This window comes from Micropterus dolomieu, linkage group LG23, assembly GCF_021292245.1.
Source record: "Micropterus dolomieu isolate WLL.071019.BEF.003 ecotype Adirondacks linkage group LG23, ASM2129224v1, whole genome shotgun sequence".
Classification (NCBI taxonomy): Eukaryota; Metazoa; Chordata; class Actinopteri; order Centrarchiformes; family Centrarchidae; genus Micropterus; species Micropterus dolomieu.
The window spans coordinates 9,877,670-9,902,940 of NC_060172.1; the positions used below are offsets into that span (position 1 = coordinate 9,877,670).

General features: G+C 39.8%; 1 protein-coding gene across 6 annotated transcripts; it reads left to right on the plus strand.

Annotated features, from left to right (window-relative positions):
• The first annotated feature begins 1,079 nt into the window (after nt 1–1,079).
• On the plus strand, nt 1,080–25,139 carry emsy (EMSY transcriptional repressor, BRCA2 interacting). 6 transcript variants are annotated; one of them, XM_046039856.1, is made up of 21 exons: nt 1,080–1,288; nt 3,125–3,233; nt 4,103–4,202; nt 4,309–4,383; nt 5,409–5,584; nt 5,662–5,814; nt 6,709–6,968; nt 7,936–8,176; nt 9,672–9,890; nt 10,350–10,499; nt 10,786–10,959; nt 11,069–11,205; nt 11,763–11,801; nt 12,335–12,508; nt 16,587–16,791; nt 16,962–17,129; nt 19,011–19,166; nt 19,555–19,715; nt 21,142–21,708; nt 22,251–22,655; nt 24,027–25,139. In XM_046039856.1, exons 1-21 carry the CDS (start codon nt 1,286–1,288, stop codon nt 24,207–24,209), a joined length of 3,855 nt encoding a protein of 1,284 aa, XP_045895812.1. In that variant the 5' UTR covers nt 1,080–1,285; the 3' UTR covers nt 24,210–25,139. The 6 variants fall into 6 exon arrangements, with proteins under 6 accessions (XP_045895812.1, XP_045895815.1, XP_045895813.1 ...); XM_046039859.1 differs by having other exon boundaries at nt 24,039–25,139; XM_046039857.1 differs by having other exon boundaries at nt 22,254–22,655.
• Nucleotides 25,140–25,271: the final 132 nt, after the last annotated feature.

The following is a 25,271-nucleotide window of genomic DNA, read 5'->3' on the forward strand; positions in this document are numbered from 1 at the left end:
TAAAATGGGTAATTAGCTGTTTTGTCAGAATACACAATCTCATACAAAGATGTAGCCTATTCATTATTGTTCCAGTATGAAAATAAAATATAACCACAAGTTGTCATGTGAGCTTCTTCAAGAACATGCAGCTTTATTTGGAATAAGTAAAAGTCACAATTTATTTTAAACCAATTTAATACATTTTTATCACCAATATTTTAAACAAATATCAATATGTCCGAAAAACAAATCACCCAATCCTGCAAAATGAGTTAAAGTGGAACTTCAACCCTTAAGTTCAGAAACTCTAACTCCCGTAGTGTATAACGGCAACTCTAACCAAAGCTCTATCACATATAATGAAATATAAGTATTTAATTATTATTACGTTGGAACATTTAGTGTTAGGGAACTAATGTTTGGACTAGTGGGTCCAAAACTATGCTATGACAAGTCAAAATGTCTGTTTTGAAAAAGGTGTATGAGTGTGATTTATTTGGGGAAATTACAGAAACAAAGAGTTATCTGGTGCTAACAAAGATATCAAGACAAAAGCTGTTTGTAAGTGCTTTTGTGTGACTGACTGTCCTCTGCTGACTCTTTTTGCAAATATTGACCATTAATGAGACTACCTAATAAAATAAAGAATATAGTCAAGATTCAGGTTTGCAGAATGTATGCAGAAAGCAACACACAAATGTAAAGTGCAGTACAAGATGGACAGACTTCTGACACAGGAGAAAATAAAAACAGGGGATGCTCACATTTACACTGCTTAAATTACATTGCACAGATTCTGAAGAGGACATCAACCAGCACAGGGTGTGAAGTTTTTTGAATGGGACAGGGTTATTTGTTTGACTGTAAACTGATTTAGAAGCTATTGTGTGTTGACCGAATGAGCAATGTTCCATTTTTCTTTTGTATTAGCTCAGTTTTTAATTTAGATATTTGTTATTTTTGTTTCTATTACTTATTTTACGCATTGTTTGTGATTTTTATGCGCGACTTGACTATGGATCTACCTGTAGGTGGCAGCACCGCGCCTGCAGAGAAGAAGATGCTCTCAGAGTCCTATATCAAACGAAGAAGAAGATCCACGGACAGACAAGCCGCAGCTAGTTAGCAGAAAACATAAACACCAGTATATTCTCGAGGAGATCGGGTAATTTTTGCAGTTGAGCGTTTGTTTAATATGCCACAATTTATTGCAGAAAAAGTACACGATGAGGTAGTTTAGCTAAAACTCTTATGGTCAGCAATGTTTGTTTGGATCTCAGGATTTCCAAGGCCCTGCTAACGGATGGTAAGACTTGTTTTGGCTCGTAGAGGAATAACAGTTAGCTAGCTTACTAGCTAAACCAGCATCCATCGCAAAGGTTTTCAGTAACGTTAAGCTTTAAGGAGGTTCAGCCAAGAACTTGCGTGTTGCTGTAAACATTTTGCGAATGTATGTTAACGTTATTGCAATATTATTATTATTATTATTGCATTGCCGTGGTGTATAGTGGTGCAATTTAATGAAAGTGCAACGTTACGTGTCTGTTTCCCGTTTTAGTGACAGAATTTGACCCAGAAAATATAACAAATAAGTGTTTCTTTGCTTGTCCTCAGATGTCGGACACTGGTAATAACTAACGGATAGGTTGGTGATTATGAGGGCCTTATGCTACTTTCGGCATATGAATTAGTCTCTTCGCAGCATTTGAATTTAATATAAACTCCACTTTTGTATGGTTGGCCTTGTACGCCCACAATGTTTTGTTATTACTAAGATGGCCAGTGGCTGGCAGCACTGGTCAGTGTCAACAGTTATAAAGACTGTATTATAATATATGAGAGCCTGGTGTATATTCTGTAAATGCGAACAGACGTGGTTCCTACCTTAGCTCCTTTATTCATTTAATTTAGTTAGTTAAAATTAAACTGCTGGATTTGTAAATGAAGTTTGGCATCATCTCTTTAAAGTATACATCTAATGACATTATTTTTCTTATTGTTAACCTATTCCCAGTAAAGTCCAAAACCAACACTGAATTGATTAAAGTTTTGTGTCTGTGTAGCTTAAGCCTGATATAGCTTCCTCCTCTGTGCTCCTTTGTTGTCCAGAAACTATAAATGAAACATCAGCCACACTTTGGGAAACATTTACCTTCATTACATTGAGGCTGACCATACTGTAGTTTATTTAAAGTCAATCCTACATACACATTTCATAGACTTTCTGTAAGCATCCCTTAAACATCTAAAAGCCAAAATCCTTTGGACAAAATTGTATCAAATGGTGGTCTGTGGTCTAATTCGTGTCAGTTTAGAGGTTGATGTGAAAATGTTTGTGAACCACTGTACTTTAGCATTAAATATTTATTAATATCATGTTGAAAATAATCCTACAGGCATTGTAGGGAAGTCACTGATAGACGACCTAACACAATGTCAACTCTGTTTGACAATTCAAATGTAAACAGTGATGTAATCCGGCAGTAGTATGTCTTGAAAACAAGAATTGTTTGCACCACTCCTATGCTCTTTGCTTCCTACACATTACATCTCAACAAGGTACCTTTAGTCTTTTAATCTGTGTTTTGCATAAAAGCTGCATGTTTGTTCTGCTGTTTTGCTAATTAGCAGTGTAATTACTCAGAGCAGCAGAGCAGAGAGAAACACCTCTATTATAGGGAATATTTCATTCAATTACACTCAAGTACACTTAATTAAAACACATCAAGGGACCAACTGTAGAAAACCAAACAAGCTCACAATGGGTTTACTCCACTCAACATGAATAAATATAAATAAATATGAAAGATAATTATCTTGTTCAGCTAAAGTTAATAGCTCAAAAGTATTTAGTGTGTGTATTATATAACTGTACCATACTGATGTTTTGATACCGTTTATTACAGTAAAATCAATAAAACAAAACAAGCAAAAAGTAAACACATTAAATAAACTTCCACTATTCTTACTTCACACTGTGGACATCATGTCACCTCACGTGATCAGAATGAATGACCTTCCGCTGTTGTCTCTCGCCCTTGTTAAAGCTCTTTGAAATAGAACGGCGCCTGTGAGGAACCTCAGCAGGAAACAATATTGTTTATATTGTCTTAATGTGCATTGTTGTTTACTCTCCACTTAGCCAATGATTCAGCTGGAGAAACCAGTGCTGACTGGTACCATGCCTGTGGTATGGCCTACCATCCTCGACCTGGGCAGGGATGAGTGCAAAAGAATTCTCCGTAAACTGGGTGAGGACATGCAGTTTAAAATAAATATTGGAGTACTTTCACTGCATTGAATATTTTCACACACTTCGTTTATGCAACTTACACTCAACAAAACTATAAACGCCAACACTTTTGTTTTTGCCCCCATTCATCATGTGCTGAACTCAAAGATCTAAGACTTTCTCTATGTACACAAAATGCCTTTTTCTCTCAAATATTGTTCACAAATCTGTCAAAATCCGGAAACCAGTCAGTATCTGGTGTGACCTCCATTTGACTCACGCAATGCAACACATCTCCTTCGCATAGAGATGATCAAGTTGTTGATTGTGGCCTGTGGAACGTTGGTCCACTCCTCGAAGTTGCAGTCAGATCGAGACCCCGATGAGGACAACGAGCATGCAGATGAGATTCCCTGAGACGATTCCTGACAGTTTGCGCAGAAATTCTTTGGTTATGCAAACCGATTGTTGCAGCATCTGGGCAGGTGTGGTTACACGTGGTCTACGGTTGTGAGGCCGGTCGAACGTACTGGCAAATTCTCTGAAACGCCTTTTGGAGAAAGCTTATGGTAGAGAAATGAACATTCAGTTCAAGGGCAACAACTCTGGTGGACATTCCTGCAGACAGCATCCCAATTACACGCTCCCTTAAAACTTGCGACATCTGTGGCATTGTGCTGTGTGATGGAACTGTACATTTACGAGTGGCCTTTTATTGTGGCCAGTTTACAGAAAGCAAAACAAGAACTGGAAGTCTTGGATATCAGTTGTTTAAAAAAAAAAGAGATCATCAGGAAAGGATTGTTGAACTTTTAGATTTCACGCACCACTGGATGAACGAGATGCTGCATTGTTACCTGATGTTTGATGTGTGCTTCTGTTTCCCAGAGCTGGAGGCTTATGCTGGGGTTATCAGTGCCTTACGAGCCCAAGGCGACCTGACGAAGGACAAGAAGGATCTCTTAGGAGAACTCACAAAAATTCTTGGGTAATTAGTTCTTACATATTCAAAAACTAGATGATTTAGAGAAACAGTTTCTCCAATTTTTTCATGTAAACTTTGCTTTATTTTTAATGTATCCTCACTATCCCAGGATCTCAACTGAGCGCCATCGTGCAGAGGTCCGCAGGGCTGTCAATGATGAACGCCTCACCACCATTGCGTATCAGTAAGTGTATAACTGTCCCGGCCATGTAGGAGTGTCATTTGTGACGTGAAGCATTTTAACAGTATGTGACGGAACATAGTATTTTTAATAAGCAGATTAATCTGTCAATTTTATGTGGCTGCTGAAAACTAATTTCTATAGCTTAGCCCTTTTATAAAGACCCTTTAGTTTTGTTTTAGTTTGTCTATCCATCATGCATATATGTGTGTGTGTGTGTGTGTGTGTGTGTGTTAATGTAAACTTTTAATAAACCCAACTGTGTGTACTCACTTCCTAGCATGTTGATTTTTAGCAACAATGAGCAAATAAAGTGCTCCAAGAGTGGCATCCTCATCAAATAAGATTTTTCATCAGTTTGGATGTAAAGGCATGTCTGACCATGCAGGCTTGAAACAACTATCTGAACTGTTCAGTAATGACAGGAAGGGTCACATGAATAATGAAACTTTAAGAACAATAAACAGCAGATACTGTAATTGAATACTGATTTATGTAACGTGTATGTGAGTGTAGTAACATCTATTTTGTGTTTGTTTGTCCGTCCTGGGACAGCGATCCCTCCTTTGTTTCTCTTCCTGAGGTTTCTACATCTTTTTTTCCCCTGTTGAGAGCGAGGACAGATGGTGTTGTATGCTGTACAGACCGTAAAGCCCCTTGAGGCAGATTTGTGAAATTAGGCTGTATAATTGAAAATGACCTGACTATGGAAATTAATGGAAACAAGAGAGAGACAGTTAAACGTAATGCAATGATATTAAATAAACATGATTTGTAGAAATTGGTCAAAAACATGATAAAACACTGGTATATTATTTTAATAGATTTCTCTTTTTTGTGGATTTTATTTATTGTCAATTTGTGTCCCTGTTTGTCCTTCAAACTTAGTAGGCTAGTTCTGCTTTACCAAATGTGAGGTCGTTTCCCATAAACTGTACCAACTACTGGACTGGGAATTAGTAGTTTAAAAAAAAACAAAAAACAACAACAACGTCCGAGTAATGAACGGTGCATGGCATCTTTTTCAGCATGTCTGGTCCTAACAGCTCGTCTGAATGGTCCATTGAAGGACGCCGGCTTGTTCCCTTGATGCCGAGGCTGGTCCCTCAGACAGCCTTCACTGTGACTGCTAATGCTGTGGCCAGTGCCACAGCCAATCAGAATGCCTCCCTTCTGTTACCAGCTGAAACGGGAAACAAAGAAGGTGGGCCTGCATCACTTCATTTGACCAACAATTTCCTGATTAAACGTTGAATGACATATTTAATTTCCCTCCTGCAGTGGTTGTATGTTACTCCTACACAAGCACCACCTGCACCTCCACCAGTGCTACAGCAACCAGCGGCACCATAGGAGCGGTTAAATCACCTCGACCACCCAGTCCTACATCCAACGTAGTGGTGCTGCCCAGCGGGAGCACTGTCTATGTGAAAAGTGAGTCATCAAATCAATTTAAATTTTGGTCATTTATCACTTTTAGATGACAATGATAGAAGGAATCCAGGAAACGTGAGCCAGACATGCTAGTGATGGAAAGGGAAATAAAACAGTATTAGCTGAAAGAGTTACATAATGTAGATTAGGGCTGGGCAATAACAATCATAACAATACTGATAATTATTGCCAAAAAACATTCTCAAACAATAAACATTTGATTTGAATCACAAACAAATTAGCACTTGTTTTTTCTATTAAGATATTCATTTTGTTGAGGAAAACGGAGTGAAAAAAGGATTTAACTTAATTTTACTCATTCATATTTGTTGAAAAAAAGATTTAGTCATAATTAGGTTGAATGTTCAACCTCAGATATGTTAAGTGATCCACTGTTTGGCATCAAGTGTTTATTCTGACTAATATCGAACAGCCCTACTGTAAATACACCATCAAAAACATATTAAGTGTCGTTTGACAAGACACTGCATTTCAATATGGAGTTGGTCCGCGGGCGCTGTACAGTGGCTGCCCACTTAACCTTTAAATGCAATTCATTGTGCTGGACAATTATTTAACAAACAGAACTGAAGCTGCAACAATTAAATGATGACTTGATTGCCAGAAAAGATATCATTTCAAGCAAAATACCAAACATGTAGCGTTTCCATCTTTTCAAATATGCTGCTTTTCCATGTCTTATATTATAGTTAATTGAACATCTTCTTGCTGACATGATCTTTGGGCTCTGGGAATTTATGATGGATGTTTTCCCTATTTTCTAAAGTTTTATGACCAAACAATTAATTGATTAGTCGAGAAAATTATCTGCAGCAGTAGAACTACTGTCATCACTACGATATCCTGAGTTTCAGTCGTCCATTTCCCACAAAGGTGTGAGCTGCTCCGATGAGGACGAGAAGCCTCGCAAGCGACGGCGGACCAACTCGTCCAGCTCGTCGCCGGTGATGCTGAAGGAGGTTACCAAGGTGTCCCCGCAGGTATCCAAGAGCATCACGGTGCCTGTGAGTGGAAGCCCCAAGATGAGCAACATCATGCAGAGCATCGCCAACTCGCTGCCGCCACACCTGTCCCCTGTCAAGATCACCTTCACCAAGCCCACCATCCAGACCACAAGCACCGCAACACAGAAGGCGAGTGATCATGCTCTTATCTTAACACATCTCTCTACACTGTACTTTAAATTAGGGCGGGGCACGTTAACGCATTATTATCGTATTAACCCGTTAATAATATTAACGCTGACAATTATTTTATCCCACTTTAACCCACTCGTTTTTTTTTTAAAATTAGGCCTGTTATTATTTCGAAAGTACCTTGCTCACTGGCTCTGAATACACATACAGTCAAACTATGGGTCACAGGTGGGGTGGGATGTTTATCAGTCTGCAAATCAGCCACCCAAGCAAGCAGCGGAGGGAGGCTTCGGCAGACTACGCTGGATGCAGCGTGTGGGAGAAGTAAGAGAGTACCTATGGCAACGGCTTCTGTGTTAAATTATAGGCTACATAACTTTACCTGATAGCCCTTGACTTTAATCTTCATCTAGTTTTGTGGGGATGCTCTGCCATGCGAATTTCCTCCTGTTGATGTCCTGATAACTATTAGTCAACAGTAATAGATTCTGGAAACTCACAAACAGCGAGGATCAGTCCCTCTTCCAATGATTTGTGCTGCGCCTTGTGTACAAAAAGTTCAAGACAATTCAACTTCGGCAGCTGGCGGGCGTGTGTGTGAGGCGAGCACTAAACCTCACTTTACTGAACTTGCTACTGAACAAAGACTGTTCATGCTGCTCCCTTATAAAAGAAAAATGTTTCTGCTGACAGCTGTTCAGAAAATGTTTAAGTTGAGATTTACAAGAAATATTTTATGGTTACTGTGTAAAGGGAATACTGATGGTAAAAAGCACATTATTTGTTTAAAGTGTTTGCAAACCACATGCTATTGCACTTTTGTGTATATAGCAGTACATTTAAAAGTACGCAATACACTACTTTAGAATTCATTATTCAATTTTACGCATAACAGTGTGATTAATCGCGATTAAAAATTTTAATCATTGCCCAGCACTACTTTAAATGTCTCATCTTCATACAGGTGATCATCGTGACAACTTCTCCCAGCTCCAACTTTGTGCCCAACATCCTGTCCAAGTCTCACGCTCACAACAGTGCCTCCCTGTCCAAGCTGAGCGCCACCTCCATGCTGAGCACGTCCACACAGAAACAGACGGTGGTCTTCCCAGCCAGCTCCAGCCCCTCCTCAAACCCCAACACCGTCGCAGTCACCACAGTGGTCTCCTCTACTCCTTCAGTGGTCATGTCAACTGTCGCATCATGTAAGTCTTCCTCTGCACCATCGTACGTAACGTATCTCAGGTTCCCAAGAATCTCACATATGGAACTTCCACCAGCAGTATGTCATAGCTTCTTAAATAAATAATTGTTGTGTCTATGTATAAGTCTATTTATACATACCGCAGATGCAGAGCAAAATTAGCATTTATTTTAAGTTGTGGAATGAATTTAAAACACAATAATCCCCCTCCTTTTAGCTCTGTTTTTGGCCTCCACCAAATCCTGAGGGGGAGATATCTGACTTTTAAAAAAAGCAACTTTTTATTGCATAGAAACAGTACAAAACACAATAACAGAACCCCGGACAGCCAGACAGTGCATATAATATTACACAGTTAAGTAGACAGAAAAGGTGAAAATGACAGTAAAAATTATAATAATAATGACAAAATAATGAAAAATAACTGAAAATGCAGACTTATATTGACCATAAAATGAAATGTTAAATAGTCTTGTGACATATCTGGCTATTTAGCTACAAAATGCTCCTCCATGTTTACGAACAAATCGCTAACTTTGTCTATTCGCTGTTTGGTGCTGAGGAGACATACAGAGCTGGAAACGCTGCCTGCTGTAGTTGAAAGCTTTGGTTACAAAACAAAACAATGTAATGAGCTAAAAAATGTTAAAAAGCTCTATCAAGTTGAGGAGACGTGCAGGGGCTGGGTGACCCCTTTCATATTACTCACATTTTCATTTGATCCACTGTTAAAATAATAATGTTGATAATGCAGCTTTAAGATCATATTTTGTGTAAAACTGCCAGCATGTCAGGGATAAACAGCCTGTTTGGGTAGTAGTTCAGAAGACTTGCCTGCTAAATCTGACAAATGTCCCACACAGTAAAGCTGTGTCGAAGCTTGCAGTCTTTTTAGAGATGACCTTGTTTGCGTGCTGTGCTAAGGTCTTTTGTGTGTGTGAATGAGGTACGGATTTATTCATGTTAAAATTCATAGTGCAGTTAAAAGGGCTGATCCAGTTATCGGTTAATCTGCCAATCATTCTCTTAATAAATTGGGTAATCATTTTGTGTGAAAAATGTTTTTTAAAAAAAACTAGAGAGTTCCAAGTAATGTCTGTTGTTGGTCTGACAAAAAAGCTATTTTGAAGCTTTTTTGTCAGACCAACAGTCAAAAATCCAAAGTGATTTGATAAAAAGCAGCAAATTTTGGAGACTGGAACCATTAAAATTTCTGGCATTTTAAGTGTCTAATCATTTCAGCTACTGTTCAGAGTACTAATGGTACTTTTTGTATTGACTGTGTGACATATCCTAGTTTGTGACATCTACTTAAAATGTGTTGTTTTATCCTAAACCATCACTCAGTTAAATCCAAACAAAACAACATGTAAAAAATAATCTCAATAACGCTGTTTTGAAGAAAAGGTAGCTTAACAGTAGACATGAGGGAAGTTGTTTGGAGTTTAGACTAACAGACACCATCAGAGTTTCACCCTCAGTGTCCACTGTTCTAGGTGCTGCTTCAGCCGGAGTGAAGGTGGCTTCAGCCAGACTTCCTTCACCTAAGACCCTGATGGGGTCACCTGCTCAGATCCTGGCCCAGTTCCCCAAACAGCAGTCGCCCAAACAGCTCCAGCAGAGTTCACCTTTAGGAGCTTCAAGTATCAGCCAGACCCAGACCTCCTCCAGCTCACCTGGGGCAAAGCCCACCATTCAGATCAAACAAGAGTCTGGTAAGCCTACATTATCTTTATCTCTGTTTGTTTGTTTGTTTGTTTCTAACTTTATCTCATTCTTTACATTTATTAATCATTTTCGTCCATCTTTCTGCCTGTATCTTTGTTCTATCTCCTGTTTGTTGTTCTTTCTCTTCCACTGTTTGTTTTATTTCTAACTTTATCTCATTTTTTATTTCGTATCTTTTTCTTTATCTTTATCATGTCTGTCTGTTATGTTTGTCTTTCTTTATAGTTTTCTGTCTTTCTTAATCAGTTTCTTTGTTATAAGTTTCTCTCTTTCTTTTTCCCTTTCTTTGTTTTTTTTTATTTCATTTTAATGAAAATTCTGTCCTGTTTTATATTTCTAATTTCAAAAATATTTTTTTTAACTGAATTTGTGATATTTGCTAATTTGTGAGTGGATTATTATGTTGTTAATTATAATTTTTTTCAAATTGAAATGACCATGCACAGGGGTCAAGATAATCACTCAGCAGGTTCAGCCCAGCAAAATCCTGCCCAAGCCTTCATCTGTGGCGTTGTCCAGCAGCAGCTCGTCACCCATTATGGTTGTCAGTAGCAATGGAGCCATCATGACCACCAAACTGGTCACTCAGCCCACAGGTGATCTAAAATACATGGCAGCTTTTACACCCTGTAAAGTCAAATCAAATCCAGTAAAAAAAAACATAATCATGTCACTGTGAGATCCTTTAAGTTAATCCTAAACTGTTTTATTCACATAATTAAATCAGACAACAATGCGGAAAAATCTTAAGCATTTAATGCCAACTTTTTGTACTCGATTCAGTCCTTGATGTCATAGACACATTTGAGAACTCAGCAAAGTAAGTGAGGTTCAATAACCAGGCCTAGTTATTCAATAGTAACACTATATTTTTATATGCAGCTTCCCAGGCCACCTATACAAGACCCACTGTTGGCCCTAGCATCGGCGCTAGAATAACAGCCTCCAGCGGTGGGACCACCTACGTCAAGACCACCAGCGGCAGCATCATCACAGTCGTGCCCAAGTCTCTGGCCACTCTGGGTGGGAAGATCATCAGCAGCAACATCGTCTCTGGTGAGTCAGGGACCGAATACATCCGTTATTTCTGTGATTTTACATAATCTATGCAGTTGTGATCAAATCCGTTATAGTTTGATGAAACGTTGTCCTTCCTCTGCTTCAGGTACGACGACTAAGATCACCACCATCCCCATGACCTCCAAGCCAAATGTCATTGTGGTTCAGAAAACCACAGGAAAAGGAGCTACCATCCAAGGACTGCCTGGCAAGAATGTGGTCACGACACTTTTAAATGCCGGGGTCAGTCAAACACCACTCTTTGATTTTCAAGCACTGTGGTCGAGGTGATTCATTGGTTGTCAGTAATCCCAGCTAAAGACAGCCAATCTCAAATGTTTTTGTTAGAATATGTTTGAATATTAATTGGCGACTATTCTGATAATCAGTTTATCTTTTAAGTAAAGCAAAAATGGGCAATTTTTCACTTGTTCCAGCTTCTAAAATGTGAATATTTTCTAGTCTTTTTTTACTCTTCTGTGATATTACTATCTTTGTGTTTTGGACTGTTGGTTGGACAAAATAAGACAACGCCACAATGGGCTCTGGGAACTTTACAGACCATTCGATTAATTGAAAAATATTCAGTAGACTAATATTAAGAATTGCTGTAAATAAATTGTTTTTTGATTGTTATTATTATATATTACTATTATTATATTCTGATAGCATCAATGTTTTTGTAGAAAAATTTTACATTTTTTGTAAAAAAGATTGGTGCAGTTTGTGTGTTGATTTCAGCCCATTTGTCTCACTGTTGTGATGTTTGTGACACTGTCTTTTTTTGATACAACCACTAGGTGTCGCCAAAGTTAGAAATCTTCAAATCCTACATAAAGGTCCTTTTAAATATTTTATTATATTACATTTTCTGAATTCAGGGCCTTAAAATGTGTTAAATACAATAAAATGTTGCACTTGTGTTTTTAAAAAAATATTATAACATTTTGGGTAATATTCTTACTTCTTTTCTGGTGGAGAGTTAGATGTTCTGTTTGATGCCAATCTTCTGTGAAATATGAAGCTACAGCCTTAGCTTAGCTTAGCTTAGCTTAGCTTAGCGCAAAGACTAGAACGAGGAAACAGCTAGCATGGCTCTGTCAAAATGTAGAAACTTTGCTTTGAATTAGGTTTCTTATGTCATAAAATGATTTAGCTATCCAGCTATTTTTAGCGCAGTACAGCGTCTAAAGAGAAATTGACTTTTTTGCAAAGGCATACAGTTTTTTATACTTTAAATTGAAATTGTATATAAATTGTAATGGCCATAAAGACTATAAGTATTTCAAGTTGACAGTATCTTCTCTACATTACTGGGGTTTTCTCCCGGGCTGCTGTTCGTAGTTAGACAGTAAACTGTGTGTCTCCTCAGGGTGAGAAAGGCCTGCAGGCTGTTCAGGGGACCAAACCAGCGATCATCACTGCCTCCAGACCCATTACCAAAATGATCGTCACACAGCCCAAAGGCATGAGCTCTGGATCCCAGTCCACCACCACCAAGATCATCCCAACCAAGATCGTCTACGGCCAGCAGGGCAAGACACAAGTGAGACATGTTCTCCTCCAGCTAATCAAATGTTTCTCTTTGTTTTTCCACATTTCTTCTTTCTTTTGTTCTCTTAATTTATAAAAACAATCCCTGCCTATGTCTAAATACAGTGTTAATCGAATAATCTACAGCTTTGAAATACTCCATTTACCACTGAGGGGCGCCATAGTTGTACATTTTCCACTCAAAGTGGTGTTAAGGCTTGAAATTCAAATGTCATCATTAGATCCTGGTTAATCACAGGCCAATGACGTTATATGACTTTACCAACTTCAAGTGGGTGTTCATATGACCTACTGACTGACATCAAGTCACCACAAGGGTAGGAAAATTGCCAAATAGGGCAAAAGTTTCTTTCTCTGAAAATGAGAACAAGTTGCTCATTTTAGTTTTCTCAAGAAGGTGACTTGAGCTGTGTCTCAATTCTGATACTTCCGGTAGTGCACTAACATGTCATAACTACGTACTTACTTGCATAGTGTGTGAATTTTGACAGGGTAGTGTCTCAAATCAAACACCGCCAGAAATGACCATTGCAACACCACATCTTCTTTTTGTCTTCGTCATCGTCTTTGTCATGGAATAACCAGGCGGATCATTATTGGCAACATTTGACCGCGATTGTCACCCACCAAAATATTTGCCCGCTTGTTTGCTCACTTGACTTCAATTCGGTTTTATTAAACATTAATAAAAACATTTACAACTTTTACAATTGCAACCGCTGCAGCTTCCTCTGCTGTCTTTTTCACAACAGTGGAGCAGAAAAGGGACTTTACATTATGTAACCTGTTATCGTTGTAACTAACGTTTTCATCATTTATATGACTATTTGTAAATAATAAAATCACATTTATTCACAAGATACATACATTGCAAAAGAATAGAAATAGAAGTTATGTAACGATATCAGTTTGGTTTATATATTAATATTTTTAATATATATATAAAATATTTTATTTCAGTAAGTGTCCACAGTAGTAGTGGGTATCCGTAGTGTTTACGCTCCCAGGGCATCGCACGGAGGAAGTGACGTCTGCGTTATTGATGTTTCAGGGTGTTCCGAATGGAAGAAGTTTGTGGAGGGAAGTTCCCTTAACTCGTACGTACTGTTTATGCACACTGTGGATTGTAACGCAGCTTGTGTTGGTGGTCCCTTCCCTTTCCAATGTGCAGCCAAGATGGCGGCCAATGAGGGTGAGAAGTGTCCAACCCAGCCTGTTCGCCCTGCTGCCATCTGGGAAGAGAGACAGAAGTTTCTGCTGCCGCACCACCAGACTGCAGAGCAGCTTTTCCCCCAAAACTTTTAAACTCAAATTCATCCTCAGCACAGCGCCACTGAATATAGATTATTTCTGTGTTCCATTTTATGTATTGTCTGCTACGTTGCAGAAGGGAGTCACAAACTAAGTTTCACTTTACAAACTGTTGTAATGTGAAAAATAAACCTACCTTGTGCCTTTCCCAGCGTTCCACACTAAACTTTTTGACCGTCATAAGTACATCATCCAGGTACTCATAGCGTACTGCATTTTGCCATACTTCTCAGTGTGACCTCGGTTATGAACTCAAAGTAGCAGTGGAAGGGCACGAATTGAGACACAGCATTGTTCTCTTCTATGAGTTATGCATTCGGTCATTAACCTTATGACACTGGATATTTCTGTAGAAGTTGGATCTAGTAATTTAAAACACTCATACATCAGTGAAAACAGAAGAGGAAAATCCCCAGTTCTCTAGGCTGACGTATGTATACTGGGACTGGCACTGACCTTTCCTCTTCCTCCATTTACTTCCCCTACTTTAAGGGGAGAAATGAGTGTCAAACTGTGAAAAAACTAAATGTAGTCAATGAGCTGGCAGAGTGACGGCAACCTAAGTTGCAGCTCTTTCACGTCAAACAGCGTCAAACAGCTGCAACAGGATCATGTTTTGGACGCATGATCTTGAACCTGCATTTGTTGATTTTGTTTTTGACCGCTTGCTGAGCAAGCTGTTAACACAACTTTGTCATAGTATCACCTTATAAAGTTCATATAATGATATTGTTAGCAAACAGTTACCTATTTATAAATGCAGCAGACACAGAACAACATTAGCATTCATATGGAGTCATGTCTCGGGCCCTCTCTCTGCTGTTTTCACTTGGGGAGTACAGTAAGTTTTAATGAGAGTGGTGAGACTGAACCAAGACAGTAAAACCAATGAGCCGAAAGAGGCTAAAAAGCTCCGTAGAGCTGAGGGGATCTGATTAAACTAAACTGAAAGTGTATTTTGTTAGATTTGTTATTTGTATTCCACGGTCTCAGTCAGATGTTGTAGATGTTGTGTCAGATGTTGTATAATGGGCCTGTAAAATGAAAACCAGCAACCACTGAAGGTGCTTTTCAGTTCCTGGGGATTTTTAATGTCTGTTTTTAAAAACTTTAACAAGACAGGATTGGTTCTCTAGAATTTTATATTTTTCTGACAATTAACAAGAATTTTAAAGTTTATCTAGTGATTTTAAAAAGAAACGCCCACTGAAAAGTGATAACTAAAATGCTATTTAACCAATCTTCCCCAATATTTCTCTCTAAATCTTTTTGGGGGAATTTGAATTTAATGCACAGGTGTCCTAATATATTCTGAGGGGGTGAATTCCATCGTGCTAGTTTCAAGGGGTTTTCTTGCCGCTATAGTACCTTCAAACACTTGGAAGCAGTGAGTGGATGTAGGAAGATCGTATCTATAAACATGTCTGTTCACTTTATGGTAGTCAGAATCTGCATCTTATCGGGAAAAAAATAATAAATCACTATGGCAAGATTCTGCTGACTTCGTCATGTCCATTCACAAACCATGTTGTAGTTTCACTATCAAACTCATCTAAAAATAGCCTGATTTCTATTTCTGTTTTTAGTCATCAAAGGGGAAATTGAGGTCAGCAAGTCAGGCAGCTATGCATAGTATACATATACTGTATATACTATATTCAACACCCACAGTGATGAGCGGCTGTACAGTAAGCCACAAACTAGATCTGCTGAAACAATCTGAAAATCACCTCGCATATTTTATCTCAGTTTAGGTACCAGCGTTATAAAACACTTTCCACTTACGAAAATGGCATCTGTTTATAAAACTTATTTCCCAGCTGCTGTAATATTAAAACAGTGACTGAAAGCTGAAAAATATTTTATGACCTGCTTAATTAACAAAACAGTCGGAAATATGCCGTATTTGTCGACTTTCATGAATAAGAAGCCTATATTAATAATATCCCCAGACGGCAGAGTTTGCATGATTATATTGACTACTTTATAAAAGTGATTTCCAACCAGGGCTATTTATAACCCAGGGGTACTTCTCTAGTCGTTGAAGGTTTAAATAAATAAATGAAATGGAATGGATAAATGGTTGATACTTTAACATACATAACTTCTGCCACTCCAAACGGTGGTAGTATGCAGTGGCGGACTTAGGCTGTCTGAGGGAAAGGGGCGAATAACACAAAAAGGGCACCAGCTACATGTGGTGAAGCAACATGGTGCAGAAGGACGCACGTTGGCCTGTATTTGTGTGAAATTCATGGCTTTCGAGCGTCGACCAAAGCGAGCATAGACTATCAGTATTCTCGAGCACCAGCGGAAACGATACCTCCACAAAGCGTAACTTAGGCAATAGATAATCATAAAGTTCTCTGGGCCCCCTTTGGGATTTTGGGCCTGGCAGGCACATGCCCGGTAGGCCCATGCTGTAATCCATCCCTGCAGAGAGCCCTTCATCATGTTTTTTGCACATGGGGGCACCTTGAGGGCACTTTACAACATTTCCTCACACAAAGGGGCACCCTAGAGTGCACTGCATCACATCTTTCCTATTGAAAGAGTGCCAGTTACAACACTGCATCATGTTTTCTTGCTGGGCCTTGTTTCATTTATGGAAGGGCACTTTTGCCACGTTGTTTTAAAATAAAATAGCTACTTTAGATCAGATCAAAAGGAAAGTGATGGTTGGTGCGGATGAACGGGTAACTTCAGTTAATAATGTTGTGAACCGCTGCTTTACAGAACACTGTGTGTGTGTTCCTTTGGTTTCCTTCCAGGTTCTCATCAAGCCTAAGCCAGTCTTCCAGACAGCCGTGGTGAGCGAACAAACCAGGCAGCTGGTTACTGAGACGCTGCAACAGGTGACCCGCTCAGCAGACACCGGGCAGGGTCAGAGCTCAGGCCAGGACGGATCCTCAAAGGACGATTCCAGCAGTTTAGCCGGGGAGACCTCCCATGGCAGCGCTCAAGGTATACTTGCCTTTTTCCATGCCGTAGAGACAAGATAAGGTCAGATAAATCAGCTGTATCAGCTGTTACTACTCTGTTTTTTGCCTGTATTGGAACATTAGGCAAGAGCTTAGTATGAAAATACACCCGGGAAAATTGATGAATAAAAATTTGTTCCCGTCTTTCCTCAGAACCTCAGCCTGTAGTGCATGTCGTGTCCTCCAGAGAGCAGGATTGGACAGAGCAGGAAGTCTCTGTGGAATCCACCCCGACTATTATCTATCAGGAGGTGTCTGGCGGGGAATCCCAGTCCGCCACTTCCACCATCAAAGCCCTGCTGGAGCTGCAACAGACAACAGGTGAGCCTTTATGTCACTGAATGGCTCCAGGCTTAAGCTGGGGGAGGGGGGAAGTGGGGCCTTTATCGCCTGTACACAACATCTTCCCTGCATGCCTTTTGTCCCCCAGTCTTTGCTCTGACCAATATATAGCACAACAAATTTAAACTTTCATTGAAAGCATACAATCAATCAAAAGTGAACGGCCTTTCAGGAGCTGATAATGAAAAAAGTCTAGCGACCACCAGTAATTATGTTTTTTGCCTGAGGCTTCCCTTTCACAATAAGCTCATAGGGCTAAAAACCTGTAGAACTGGGTTGATGAGTAGACGAGCAGAGAGAAACTATTTTTTAGGCTGATCACCTTGTGATTCCTATTTGCCAATACAGTACAAATATAGCACAGTTAAAGTAAAAGAACATCAAAACGTGGATGAGCCTAAATTTCCTCAACCTAAACGGTGACAAGACAGAGATCATAGTGTTTGGACACCCTGAACTGCTTGACGTAGATTCTCTCTGCCCTTTAACTTCAAACAGCCGCTCAACCGTGAGGAGTCTTGGTGTTGTATTGGATAGTGTGTTTAAATTTGATAAACAGATATCCGCCACTGTTAGATCCTGCTTTTATTAGTTGAGAGCTATAGCCAAAGATCTCCTAAAGATTTGGAGAGGGTGATAAATGCCTTCATAACTTCTTGCCTTGACTATTGCAACTCCTTATATGTGGGCTTAGACAAGTCATCGATTCGGCGCCTGCAGTTAGTCCAAAATGCTGCTGCCCGCCTCCTGACAGGAAAGAAGAAAAGGGACCACATCACACCTGTGTTGCTACATTGCTGTAGCCGCCCCTAACCTGTGGAACAACCTGCCAGTCCAGATCAGAACCGCCCCAACTCTCGAACGTTTTAAATCATTGTTAAAAACACATCTCTTTTCTTTGGCATTTCCTTCGAGTTAAGTCTGTTGTTATTCCTGCCAATTTTAATATCACTATATATCGTATACTGTATAGTATACGTAGTATGTTTTATTGCTGTACTTTTACTGTGTGAGTAGTGTCTTGTTGTTGTATTTAACCTGTGAAGCACCTTGGCCAACCTTGGTTGTTTTAACTGTGCTATATAAATAATATTGATATTATTGATGGCCTATTTACCTCAACTGAAAAATGTCTATAAATAATAATGTATTACATTTATATAGTGCGTTATCTTAGATACTTAAACCACTTCAGAGAAGTTTATAATTCTTGTATTAAATTTTAGTTCTGTTTGAAGATCTGCTGCTGTTTTAATTTGCTTTTGATGCAAACTTAACACTAACGTCAAAGAACTTATATGAGAGGATGATGTGATAAAAGGACAGAGAGTTGTTGGATTAAACACATCAGGTGAGATATATTTCTGCGTGGAGCATAGCTAAGTTATCTAGCTAGCAGCAACCAAGCAATGAACGTTAGCTAGCTTTACCGCGTTAACACGTTGGTGACGTATATTGTGTGAGACGAGAGATGTAGTTCATTGAACGGTTTTCACACTAAACGGCAACAAAACTGCGGCTTTCATATTTTTTCCGAAATAAGGTCCCATGTGACTTAGGCTCTCTATTGGCGTTTATTGCTGTTGTGAAACTTAACACTTCCTGCACAGATGTTTCACATTAAAAGCCTTCCAGTAGCTTAAGGGGCTAATTCTGTCCTTTCTCCTGGTTGGCTTTTAATGTGAAACATATGCAGGAAGTGTTGAGTTTCATTAGTAGAAGCTTAACACCAAACAAAAGAACAGCAAATTGGAAACAATTGGAATTAATTTCTGAATGTGGGCTGTTTAAAAAAAAAAGAGAATGAATGATTGATCTGAATTGATACATAATGATAAATATGAGTGTTTCCCCTCCCAGTGAAGGAGAAGGGAGAGTCCAAACCCAGACAACACACCATCGACCTGAGTCAGATGGCTGTGCCCATCCAGCTGGCCCAGGAGAAGAAGCCCAGCCCAGAGTCCCCCAGGCCCTCCACCTCAGAGGCTGAACCCAGCACAGATTACGTCACAGCAGGTACGCCTCTCCTGCCTGCTTCATGACATACTATCAAGAAATATCAGTAATGGAAGAAGAACTTAAGTGATGGAAGATGTTTTACTTCAGTAAACATTGAGGAGCATTACCAGTCTAAAAATACTCTGTTACAAGTAAAAGCTGCTTAACCTAAAATGATATAGCTAAAAATTGTATTTGAGTATCATACTTGAATAAATAGTACTTAGATTCATTCCTCCACTGAAGTTTTGGTTGGCAGCTCATCATTTCAGTGGAATTCTCATGAAATTAAAGCTGTGTTATGTGTCAGTGTGGGTGTGTTTGTGTGGGTGGGGGTGTGTTCAGCCTTTGCATACATTTTAATATGCTCATCTAACTGACATCATGGCTGTGATTCCCCTGCCAGGTAAAGCAAGTAGAGTGGGAGCGTCCTCCGAGGGTGATGACGTGGTCATGTCCTCCGGTCAGCAGCTGGGGAAACCCTACAAAATTGGCAGCCAGGTCACCGTGGTAACCAAACCGGTCGCTGTCTCCTCTGTGTCCGCAGCTTCACACGTCAGCCACCTGGTGAGGACACTTAAGATCAGGACTGTAGTCTGATACTCTTGTATGTACAGAAACTAAAGTCGGCCCTTTTTTGTATATTCTGCTTTTATAAATGGAAGTTTTAAGATCGATGCCACTAAGTAAGCAAATACAGTAGATGGTGTATATCTATTATTCTGAGTATCTCAGGACTAAATATAATAAATATACTCCACATCCATTTCTTTTTTTAAATTTGTTATATCTGTTCAAAATACTTGTCATTTTAACAGTAACGGCAAATATAAGATTCAAGCTTAACTGGCCACTTCTCCCAGATAAAAAAAAAACTCACTTATCAATGGTGATTTTTAACCATACAAATAGTTTTGAGATTTCCACTTCCACCCAGATGCAAAGAAGGTAAGTAGGATTTTGCTTGTGGTGGTCACGACCTTGTAAAGTCTAAAGTTGTGGAGTTTCAATGAGCCGTGTACAGATAATTCAGTGGATCACCCGGAAAATAAGTGCAATTTGGGTGAAATGAACCTTTTAAAAAAAGCATAATTTGGGTGAAATTACCCAAAAGATAATTTGGTAATACACTTTATATAAATGTGATGAAGGTTGTTTTCTTTTCTCATACCTCACCGTCTGATACCATAATTTGTATTATTAATAACTTTCCTTCAAGTTCCAACCAATCTAATTCAGTGGAATTACTAGACAGAAACATACAGTACTGTCATGTATGTAGTATGTAATACACTAAATAACAATAACATCTCTATTGTCAAGACTCATGTAATGCATAAACATTAATGGCTAATTTGTAGTCTATTTAATAAAGGCAGTGGTGGGCTAAAGATTGTGACCGGGAGGTCGTCGGTTCAATTCCCGGACCAACAGGATAAATCTGGGTGTGGAAAGTGAACAAGCGGTGCTTGTCCTCACTCATTTTCCAACACTGAAGTGCCCTTGAGCAAGGCTCTAAACCCCAGCTATGACCAGCAGGTCAGACTTTGGTTGTACCAGGCAGCTTCCAGGTGTGAATGTGTAACTGTGCACATGTGATCCTTCCTGCAAAAGAGCAGTTTCCTCTCAGTGAAGTTCCCCTGACTAAATAAAGGTTAAAAAATAGTTTCATTCAGGTTTTTGTGATAGATTTGTACAATAAATAAATAAAAACTTAGCAGGTTTCTTATTTTAATGTTATTGTTAAATGAAGTCTATTTTTTTATTTTTATCATTTACATTTTAGAGTTAAATTTAAAATGAAAAAATCATAAGATCGTGACTCATCAAGTCATTCTGGCCCTTAAGAACTAGAAATGGCCCCAAGCATTTTAAGCTTAGGAGCCAGTGGCCCCCAAGTCCTCATGTACATGTCATGTAATATTCCTGCCTCTGCGGTGTCACAGTCTTCTTGATAAAATCCCTCAGTAGTCTTCTTTGTGACTGTGTTCAGCCCTCGGACAGCCATGGTAAAACTGAGACCGTGTTAGAGGCAGGCGAGATGGAAGGCGACACCTTGGACCCCCAGACAGGCTTGTTTTACCGCTGCAGCCAACCAGCTACAGATCCTGTGAAGCAAACCTCTGCAGGCTCTCAGCCGCCTCCCTTGAGCCAGGCAGAGGCAGAGCACAGCCGGCACAGCTCCCCCGCCACTCAGCCAACGCCGCCGCCGCCACAACTGCAGAGCAAACCTCACATCAGCCAGCCTTCCTCTTCCTCCACTACCTTCCCATCCACTCCTCCTCTGACTAAGAAACTCCCAAAGCTACGAGAGCAGTTTCTGCCCAAACCCCAGGCCTTAACCCAGAGCCCCAAGGACAGACCTCTGGCTGCACCAGCACAAGCCGTGGCAAAGGTCACGAGCCCGCTTACACCAACTAAGCCCCTGTTGACGCCGCAGCTCCCGAAGCTTCAGCAAGCACCCACATCGCACCACAGGCCCCTGCACACGCCCATGTCGCATCCTCCTCCACTGCAGGCACACCACCCTGTCAGCACTGAAAAGACTCCCTCCAGCCAGGTGAGTGGTTTTACACCAAACACTGCAGGACTGCCAGGAGGAAGAAGTAAACCACCTGGGCCATTTGTTTTGTTTTGATTTTGCCACAGAATAGAGACCTTAAGTCACACTTTCAGGTGCTGTATAGAATTTCTGGGTTTTTTTTGTTTGTTTTTTGAGGCGACTAGGTCATGTGAAGGTGCTAGGGTTTTTCCAACCTTCTGTTGAATTCAATAAAAAAATTTGTCATGTTTACCCAAAACAGGCCGCCAACTGATAAGCAGCAAGACATTGAATTATTAACCCCCGGCTGCAGCTGCTGCTCTTGTCTGTTTTGTCTCACCTCATTGTGTTTTGACAGTTTGGCAAAATAAAAGACATAATTTTCATCCTCACTAACATGTGAAGTATATTTGTGATTGCTTTTGACATTTGGCTCAACAGTTCTAAAAAAATGTCTGTTCCAGCATTAGTATTTCGCCTTTGAGCTGTTTGCCTGAACAGACTGGCTATGACGATGTCTTATTTTGTTTTTTTCCTCCTTTCAAACATCTTCACCACAGCAGCCAATCATCACACAGAGCGCCACTGTCACCAAGATCACCTTTGGCAGCCCCCACCATTCATCGCCGGTATTCAGCAGTGCCGAGGCCACCGCCAAACTGATCCCCGAGTCCAGCTCCGGCCCGTCGGGGGACAAGCCCACGGTGTCAGACATCCTGAAGATCTCCATGATGGAGGCGGAGATCGATCCGAGCACAGAGCCCATGGTGGTGGATTCTTCCAGCGACTGCGGCCCTCTGGGGAAAGCTCTGGAGGTCCAAGCTATGTCAGGCACGCTGGACTCAGGCCAGTTCATCAGCAGCTCTGGGACCTCGATGCATCATTCCCACACTAAGCCCCAGCAGTTCAGCTGCATGCAGGGCCTCACAGCACAGAGGAGCAAAGAAGATTTGGAGGTCATTGAGGTAAAATAATTATATACATATATACAGTAAATATAACAGATCACAGAGCCGAAGGTTCAGTCCGAAATACGGGTTTGTCAAAGTGTTTTTCACATATTGACATCTTTATCAAAACATATTAATAACTTAATGATCATATGATGGTATCTTGCAGAGACCTCAGTCAGCTCTAATATAGAGGGCAAAAGATGGTTATGTTTCCAAAATAAAAGCATAAAACTAGTCACTAGTCAGTGTTTTTAAATGTAGTGCCTCTTAATATAATTATAACACTGACATTTTATCTATATTAACTGTCACTTTAAATGTTAACTAAACCGTTCATTTTCAGCGAAATTACAAAAAAGCATTTGTCACCAATACTGTGAACACTGCAGTGATTCCCATGCATTTATTTATTAGTGGCGGCCTACCACAATATCAACGCTGACCGCCACACATTGATTTATTTATTTTTTTAACTATTTAAAATAGGTAAAGTCGTAGTTGACCCATTTCGTAGAAGAAATATCCACCATTATGCCGCATTCGCTCATTCACATGTATGCGGCATAATCCCACAACCATGTGTGCTTTCACATGGTGATCCAGCTTTCTGGAACCAGCGTCATAGAAAAACACACTTACTGTAATACAACACTGGCTTGCCAACTGCGGTAACAACTCAGAGGCGGATCAAATCAGACTCCCCTTTCCGGGTCTGTACCTCTTTATACAGTGCAGCGAGCCGGCATATTAGCGCAACACTTCTGGAAAATAAGGCAGTCTGAAAGCGCCCATTTACAGCAGACTTGTCTGTCCTCTTTGTGCTCGATCTGAATCAAAACATGATCAGGTGCTGAATCAATGCAAACTACAGTTAAGGCTGGGTGATTAAAAAAAAAAAAAAAAAGTAAAAATAATTGATAATTGAGGACAGCAAATTTACACTGTTATACAAGCTGTTCACTCACTACTTTACATTGTAGCAAAGTGTCATTTCTGCAGTGTTGTCACATGAAAAGATATAATCAAATATTTTGAGTACTCACTTATGTGAGATACTGTATATTAAGTCTATATTTACATTAAGTTTAGATTATGTAGAAGATGGAGATGAGGATAGAAATCCTGGTAAAATGTCTTTTCCTCCTGCTTGTTCCAGTCTATTGGCTGATTTGAATAAAAAGATCGATACTACTCTCATTTACACCCCTCACATTTTTGTAAATGAAATATTTACAAAAATGTGAGCGGTGTACTCACTTTTGTGAGATATTATATATTGTGAGATGTCAATACTGACAAAATATCACAAATAAATAAGATAACATTTTATTACCTTACTGGAAATTTAACTGACAGAAACCCAAATGTGACTAACGCATGCAGGTGATTCCTCAGTACTCCATCCTGCCGGACTCCAGCCAGTCCAACGTGGTGGTGGAGCCCAGCGGCTTCCTGGAGATCACCAACTACACCAGCCAGCAGCTGGAGGAGGACAGTCCCATGGAGCAGGAAGTGGACAGCAGCAACGACGAGGCCACGGCAGCCAGTCCCCCCGACCAACCATAGACACTCCATGTGGGTAAAGACGCTGAGGGGAGCAGATTTGAACAAGCAGACTAATGCTTTGTTTGTGGCCTCAGAACCAGCAGACAAAGACAACATTTTTTTTTACTGTGCAGGAGCTACATTTTTTTAGTTTTTGTGTAAATACTAGTTTGTTCATACTAGGGATTTTGTCCTCCCAGCGACTAACGGCGCATATGTTTTTTATTGCTAGTGAGGAGAGGTGAACGTAAAGTGTGGGAGTGAGGTGAAAGGATTAGTTATAGTGTAGACCCAGACAGTTGGAAAACAAGACTCTCCAGACACACAGGGACTTTGTTAACATTAATATTAACATTGTTTCTTGCAGGACTTTGCAAGACAGTTACACATTTGTGAAATTGATTATTTGGATTTTTTGGCACCGTGCCAGAAACATGCAGCCGTGTCACACTGCAGGCCTTTATGTTGCTTGTACAGAGTTTCAAGTACTAGTTACGCAACAGTTGCTTTGGGTTGTCACATTTTGTACAAAATAACTCTCCTATTGATGGACGTCTTCTTTTGATGACCTGATGGTTTTACCACCAGATGAAAAGTATTTTCTTTGACTGAAGTGCAACTTTGTAACAGTAAAAACTCTTAAAATGCTTATTTTAAGTTTTCAGAAGAGACAACAAAACTGGACCAGACTGAATTTCAGCGTGAAACAAAGCAGAACCAGAAAGTCCAACATATGTGTTGCTCTTGATTGTAACTGATTTAATGTTTAAAAAGTACCCTTTTTTTTGCTAAGATATAAAGTTTGAAAGGTTGCTGTGAGAGTTTCACTAAGTATGCATTTTCTTTTTGCATAGTGTGTTTTAAACTATGCATTTCTTTTATACCTTTTCAAACTAGATAACTAGTTGAGAAAAAACATTTTAATCTGCAAAATAAATCAGCTGAGTAGAATGTGTTTGTTCATACAGTTTATTGGTTGCAGAAACATTTTGGATGTAGAAAGACAAAATGAGGGAGTCACTGTGTAAACTTCTGTTAACATTGTCTTTACATACCGACAGCAGTCAGTAAATGAAATGCTCT